Source organism: Heterodontus francisci, chromosome 18, assembly GCF_036365525.1.
Source record: "Heterodontus francisci isolate sHetFra1 chromosome 18, sHetFra1.hap1, whole genome shotgun sequence".
Classification (NCBI taxonomy): Eukaryota; Metazoa; Chordata; class Chondrichthyes; order Heterodontiformes; family Heterodontidae; genus Heterodontus; species Heterodontus francisci.
This window is the reverse complement of record NC_090388.1, coordinates 52318075-52325800: the sequence shown is the minus strand read 5'-3', so window position 1 is coordinate 52325800 and position 7726 is coordinate 52318075. Positions and strand designations below refer to the sequence as shown.

Below are 7726 nucleotides of genomic sequence, written 5' to 3'. Positions count from 1 at the left end.
CATTACCCTTCCCTCGATTACCATTGAGCCTCCCCCGATTAACATGTACAGTGTAATCATCAATGTATCCATGCCATCCTTCCCCTCTGTTCCTACTCCCATTACTGTTGACATGCTGACTCTTATCCTTGACCCCTCCTCACATCGAACTGACCATTGTTGCCGAGTCCCATTCCCCTCCATATGAAGCTGTCAAATACACACTCATTAGTCTTGACCATCCCCCTCTACAGATTCCATTTGCCCTCATTGACTGTGACCATTCCCTCTGCTAGTCAGTATCCTCAATTTGCCCCACAGCTCCCCAACGTCGACAGCATTCATCCCTCACTTTAGGCCCTTGCCAAATATCTTCGCACAGTACTGATCTAATCTACCCACCACCCCTGCAGCCGAGAAAATATATCTTCACCATCAACATCACCCATTTAACAACCTAAATGTTCCACTCCACCCTGCCCTGCTCCTCCATGCCCCAATCACTCCACTCTTCCCTCCCCAATACCCTGCCCTGCACCTCCGCACACCCGATCACCCCACCCTTCCCTCCTTGACTATCCTGCCCTGCTCCTCCATGCACCCGATCAGCCCCACCCTTCCCTCCCCTGCTCATCCATGTAGCGCCTGCCCATGCCGTTGCCTCCATCCCCTGAGATGATTCACCCTTGCTGGTGCCGAGCCTGGAGGTAAACAACCATTCCAATGCTGGCGTTAGTTTAGCGGCTGAGTGAATGAAAGAAGAGCATGGTGCTGAGACTCAACTGCACAAATCCGACTGTTGCATGCCACATTGAAACATTCATGAACCAGGTGGCACGGGAATATCGTTCGCCATTCAGTCAATTTGGCAGGTAGGACTAAATCCTAATTATGCGTAGGGTAATGAGTATTCATGGAATGTAAATGAATGCAAAGCTGCAATCCGATACCACGTTGGGGGAACTCCGGAACGCCACAAACCTGCCAATGACTTAATTCTCTAAAATATCCCGCCTTTGGGAATCCATAAAAACATGTCCCGCATAATTATATCGCCCTGCATGTCACCAAATCTGCCACGGCAAACTGCATAAAATTCCTCCCCACATTCCATCTGAAAATGCATGAAGACTCCTGTGGCACATGAACTCAAAAAATGCATTGCAGTATCTGTTATGCCTTTAGGTATTTATTTATTTAGATATACAGCACTGAAACAGGCCCTTTGGCCCACCGAGTCTGTGCCGACCATCAACCACCCATTTATACTAATCCTCCACTAATCCCATATTCCTACCACATCCCCACCTTCCCTGTACTCCCCTACCTAGGGGCAATTTACAATGGCCAATTTACCTATCAACCTACAAGTCTTTGGCTGTGGGAGGAAACCAGAGCACCCGGCGAAAACCCACGCGGTGACAGGGAGAACTTCCAAACTCCGCACAGGCAGTACCCAGAATTGAACCCGGGTTGCTGGAGCTGTGAGGCTGCGGTGCTAACCACTCCACCACTGTGCCACCCGTATTATTGTGATAGACATATATAATGGCCACACAATAGGTCCAAAAAAGAGCAACACCTAATATCCATTTTGTGAGGCATCGTGAATTTATGTCAAGATGTCTGTGAAGTAGTTTTCAAGTATCTGAAGTGAAATAATTAACAGGGCCGTTTGTAAGTCATCTATGGGTAACATAAATTGTCCTTTGTAAACTAATAACCAATTTATGTCCTTGTTATCTCAACTAATCCTCCCCCCACCTCTCCTCTTCCCCCCCCCTTTGAAATTATTTAGCAGTTCAACCTACCATCCCCCATTTCGAGTTAAAATGTCACTTGCAGCAATTGTCAGCCATCCCAACCCTATTAGAACTTTTTGATACCCAGAATTCTCCCTCCTTCCACTGAGAGTATTTGGAAGCCTTGCCTCCCACACTTTGAGAGAATTTCTGTTTTTCTTCCACCCCACACAACCATCTACTTTCCCACTCCTCGCTCCATCCCCCTTCTTGTTCCCCTCACTCCCTTTTCACATCCCATGCCTGTATCTCTTCCCATCACTGCCCACTCTCTTTCCCTACCCCTTTGTCTGCTCCCCTTCTGCTGTCCCTCCCCTGTCCTGTGCCCATCACCCCCTCCCTTAATAATAATCACAATTATTAGCAAATCTCCATTAACCCAAGTTAAAGTAATCCATTCTATTTGTAATTGCATGCATTTTAGGTCTTGCTTTAGTCCACATTATGCAGTGCTATGGCTTTGCGAAGAAGCCTTTCAGTCATTAGGGAGTTTGGCCTGAAAGCGTCTCGCTCCACTAGTAAGCATCTGTTGGAGAAAAGAAAAATTAAAAAGTTAGCAAATCACACAGTAAGCAGTCATAAAGTTCAGAGGAAATCAGCAGGGATCCAAGTTCCACTTGTTTAGAATATAATATGTGGTGAAGTCTCTGAAATTGCACCATGGAGTAATAACGTACAAATACTTAGCATTCTCATCTGAAATGCACCTCTGCTAAAATAGTAAACCTACACTGGAAAATTTCATTGAAACCTACAAAATACTTAAAGGGATAGACAGGGTAGATGCAGGTAAGATGTTTCCCCTAGTTGGGGAGTCTAGAACCAGGGGACACAACTTCAAAATAAGGGGGAAGCCACTTAGGACAGAGCTGAGGAGAAATTTCTTTACTCAGAGCGTTTTGAATCTTTAGAATTCTCTACCCCAGAGGGCTGTGGCAGCTCAGTCATTGAGTATGTTTAAAGTAGAGATTGACAGATTTCTAAATACAAATGACAGATGGGGATATGAGGATAGTGTTGGAAAAAGGCATTGAAGTGGATGACAGCCATGACCATATTGAACAGGCTTGATGGGCTGAATGGCCTCCTCCTGTTCCTATGTTCCTATGTAACAGGAATTTGAAAAGTTGGAAAGCTGAATGGATTCACAAGAAGTCACAAACAAATGCCACGTGAAAGACCAGGTGCAGAAGATCTCTGACTTTGATCTTCTACAAAGCTCTGGGGCAAACCTAAATTGCATCAGCACAAATTGGCAGATGCAGATACTTGATACTCAAATGGAAAATTAAAAACTCTCCTGTGTGCAATTGTGGTTACCCAGAACAGACGATGGAATATATAATGGCTTGATGCCCAATTCACAAATACGAAGGAGGCATCACAATGATACACTCTGGCACCCCTGACACAATTATCTGGCTGAAACAGCTGAATGTAAAATTATTCAATGCTACTTTCCCCAACAGATTTTCAGGATCCAATTGCTTCATCTCCTGCATTTCTGAAAATGACAGTTTTCAAGATGAGTATTGTTTCTATAATTCTAATATTTGATGCTGTTGTCCTCTTGCAGCCACAACATCACATAAACACTGCTCAGATGGTCAGCTTATCTATGTAAGCAGCAGACCCTGGAAGAATAATCATTTTTCTAATCGTAGCATACTGTGAAAAAGTGCAAAATGAGCAATTTTGGAATAAGTGCAGAGGTGCTAAGGGTTATACAATCCTCTTTATGGCTGATGTAGATGAGCAGCAACACTATAATTTTACATTCAGCTGGTTCAGCCAGATAATTGTGTCAGGGGTGCCAGAGTGTATCATTGTGATGCCTCCTTTGTATTTGCGAATCAGGGATCAAGCCATTATATATTCCATCGTCTGTTCTGGGTAACCACAGTCGCACACAGGAGAGTTTTTAATTTTCCATTTGAGTATCAAGTATCTGCATCTGCAATTTGTGCTGATGCAATTTAGGTTTGCCCAAGAGCTTTGTAGAAGGTCAAAGTCAGAGATCTTCTGCACCTGGTCTTTCACGGGGCATTTGTTTGTGACTTCTTGTGAATCCATTCAGCTTTCCAACCTTCATTAGGGTTGAAGTTGCAACTTGTCTCTAATTCACATATAATTGTCTGCTATTTTCTATTTTGTTAGGTTTACAAATTTCCAAACTTCTAAAATTATTAGAAGGGAACAAGGAAAAGGGTCTTTGAATGATAAAATCCACACTTCCAGTATTCAGGTACAGTGGAAGGGCTTCCCTAATTATGGGAGCAGTATTCAAGTCTTGGACAGGCTTGGAGTTGATGAAATTATGGAAAAACACAGAGCTGTTAACATCAAGAAAATGTTAAAAAGGTTGGCCCAGATTTTGCAACGAGGTGACACTGCTCACTGCTGACCTCAAAGAAAGCTGCCTACAAAGACCTAGTGATCTCTATTGTGTGGATTTCCACTTTCCCGATGCCAGTCTGAACTGGTGCCAAGTCAAAGGGATCTGCATGCATCCAGTAGCAGTGATATAATCAAGTAGGAGAAACAGCCAATCATGTTGAATTATTCTTACAGACAGCAATCCAGGAAGTAAAATGCACTGAAATTTTCCAGAGAGCGAAATAAATTATGGGAACATCCACATGAAGTTAAGGTGTAAGCTGAAATATCAAACACCTTTAAAAATATCAAAAATGTGTCCTTTTTATCATAATGGAAAAATTTGACATTTTACAAGTATAAATTAGCTTTTCCAGGGCCAGTGAAGCTGTTGAGCAGTAATATGAACTTAGTACGTCATTTGAACTGCAGTTACACCTCATTCAACAAGGTGCAACTTTTTCCAGGGATTTTTACAGCGCGATTAATAGTGTAAAAGGGCAAGTTCTCATCGGTTCAGTGATTTCTAATGATTGCAGTCTGGGGGGACTTCAACAGCGCATCTTATGGGGAAGCAGAAAATCACTAACAGTAACTTCTGGATTTCCACATTTAATAGCGCATGTGCAGACTCGAAATTTCTGTCAATTTCAGAGGAGTAATGATGGCGAACACTGACAGTTCTGCCATAATTACTACTGCAAAATCCATGCCATTAGGTACATCACAAACCAAGCTAACTGCAAGTGATTTACATTCCTAATCTGTGAACGCTAGCCTGATAAGAACTTTAAGTTCTTGACATAGTTTAAGACTTGATCATTTAATATTTAAATATATAATAATTTTGCAGTGCTTTTCGCCAGTAATTAAAGAAACAGAAAGTAGTGCAATGAAAGAAATGATCACCTGAGGGAACTCTGGATTGGACTGACATTCCCAATTCCTACATCCCTAATAAGTATGACTGCCTTAATTAGGGTTGAATTAAAGTTAGGTAAATCTGAAAGAAATGATTAATCCTAACTCAGTTGCAAGATTTAGGTCAGAGGATCAGAAATAGCGCAAAGGTGAGCCAGTTGCTTGTCAGACTCATTTTCAAATCCAAGCTAGACTGATGGGATGAAATTCTCCTCTTTGCTAGTTGCAAAAATGACATTAATTTTGATATCCTTAATCAAGTTCCCTCTGGTTAGACTTCCACAGCACCAAATTGCATGAAATTCAGCAAAAATTGCCACCAATTTGGCAATCACTTCAGAGAGGGCACAAGAATGACTTGTGTAGAAAGTGGAAACACTTGAATTTCCTCCCATGAAAGAAAGGGAGACAATTGGATGGGAAAAGAATTCAAATCATTGTAAGGAAGAACATATTCTAGATGTATGAACCTGGAAATTAGTGACTGAAGTCAAAATATGTATATTTAATCATTTATTTAAAAAATCTTCCTTCTCCAGATGCCATTTATGATGAACAGAGGAATTTTTATCAGTGTTCAGACAGTGCCTATTTCCTATAACTTACTGTGAGTTCCATGCAATCGGCAATTTGAACAACAAGTAAAGGACTACTTTCTTGATAACTGCAAGATTACGTTAAGTATTTTGTTGAGTTATAGTTGCAGCCCTATTGACAAACATTTTTTCTAATAAACCTGAAGCACACAAAAATATTTAGTACTGTAGGAGAAATGGTTTTAAAAAGTGTTTTAAATTGTGTTGCACTCTGTGAAAATAGTAAGATTAAATGCTAAGCAACCTGCAAAGTTCTGACAGCATTCTTACTCCAAAAGGAGCAACTAGTTCCAATTCATGACTGGTGCTAGCAAATATAGGTTATAAAAATCTCAAGTTAGTGGTAATGGGCTTGAATTTCCACTGTCCTGGCAAATTCTTGCCTTAGATTAGGCAAGTGTGAGGTGGAAGCCCTGGGAAATAGGCTGGGATCTAGATATGCTGGGTTCTGTCTCTGCTCCAGATTTCCAGGGAGCCTTGTTTGGAACAGAACTTCTGGCAACTTCAAAAGAGGTGACCTGCTTTGAACGGGTTATGACTAGGAGGAGACGCCTAGGTTGGGAATTCACTGACAGACCAGTATACCGAAAGATAAGGTGTAGCAGCCTGCCAACCAGCAATAAAGTAACACATCTGGGGGTCCAGGGCTGGAGATCTTTCACTGCCCCTTATGAAAGGGGTCAATCTGAGCCTCACTTTGCTCTCATTCCAGACTATAGTGCTGGTGGAGAGCTGGCTTGTCCTGCATTTCCAGCCCCCTTTCTCATGTGTGCCAGAGATGAAAGGTAAAGGAATAACCAGCTTACAAGCCTGTTTCTTGTCCTATTATTAACAATTGTTCTTTTCATATGTCTGGTTAAGGTAATTAGCAACTGAAAACTGAATACTTGTAATAAAACAAAAACACAAAATAATTGCATTTATTTAGCACCTTTTACAACCACAAGAGGTCGCAAAATGCTTTACAGCCAATGAAGCACTTTTGAAGTGAAGTCACTGTTATAATTTAGGAAACATAGCAGCCAATTTGCGCACAACAAGAGCAATGTGATAATGACCAGATAATCTGGTTTTGAGATGTCGATTAAGGGATAAATATTGGTCAGGAATACTGCCCTGGGATCTTTCACATCCACCTGAGAGGGCAAATGAGGGCATCTCATCCAAAAGACATCTTTAGTCAAACTTCAATTCAGTTGGAAAAACAATCTTATTTTGTGAAATTCAGTGAATTTGACACCCAAATCATAAGGAAGTAGAAGGAAACTCTGGAGAGCTTAGGAAAAGTTCAGAAAAGTTTATAATGCTAGTCCTCTACATTGCGTGAATATTAAGAGCGATAGTTCAGAAAGACAGTTTGAGAAGTCTAATCAGATATAGGCACATATTTAAAATGTATAATTTGCCTGCAGCAATTCAAGTATCTGAAAATGGAGGGACAGAAATTAATAAGGGTTATCTGAATAAACTTGCAAAGTTAGATGTATCAGGAAGAGAAGCAAATGGTGGAAGGCAAGAAAGAAGGAATACTATGCTACAGACAGAAATCAACTCCACAAGAGGCTCCACTGGAGTGTGGCAAAACTATACAACTCCACTATGTCTGACACAAATGGACGTCGTTATATAAAATCCATGAATAATATTGTCAAATCTAGTAGTTATCAGCACTGTACAAATAGATTTCAAACATATCTGAATAGACTTGTTCTCCAAAACTGTTAGCATGTCATCTGTATAAATGAATAGCTTTGCCAACTTATGCAATCTTGTATGATGAGCTGATCCTTGTGTTGTATTAAGTAGAGCCCAGCTGACAAGGACTTACTATGGTTTACCGAAACTCTGCTGGAATTTGCAAATGTTGAACATGGTCAGTTGATGATATTTACTCATGTTCTCCTTAATGCTCAATTTGATGGTGTATTAATCATGTTCTTATAGATGTGTTAATAAATTCATGCTGCATCTACATCTGATTTCATTTTTGATGACCCTGGCAGTGAGTGATTTCACTAATTTACTCCCTAGTGTCCGGTGTTCCAGTTACGA

At 41.0% G+C, this 7726-nt stretch overlaps 1 protein-coding gene across 1 annotated transcript in view; it reads right to left on the bottom strand.

Annotated features, from left to right (window-relative positions):
• Positions 1 to 1148: 1148 nt before the first annotated feature.
• Positions 1149 to 7726, bottom strand: part of LOC137379646 (tetratricopeptide repeat protein 38-like) — a 60475-nt gene continuing 53897 nt past the window's right edge. The window contains exon 14 of the mRNA XM_068050771.1: positions 1149 to 2307. Coding sequence (XP_067906872.1) covers positions 2214 to 2307 — 94 coding nt within the window. The 3' untranslated portion in view covers positions 1149 to 2213. The remainder of the gene's footprint in view (positions 2308 to 7726) is intronic.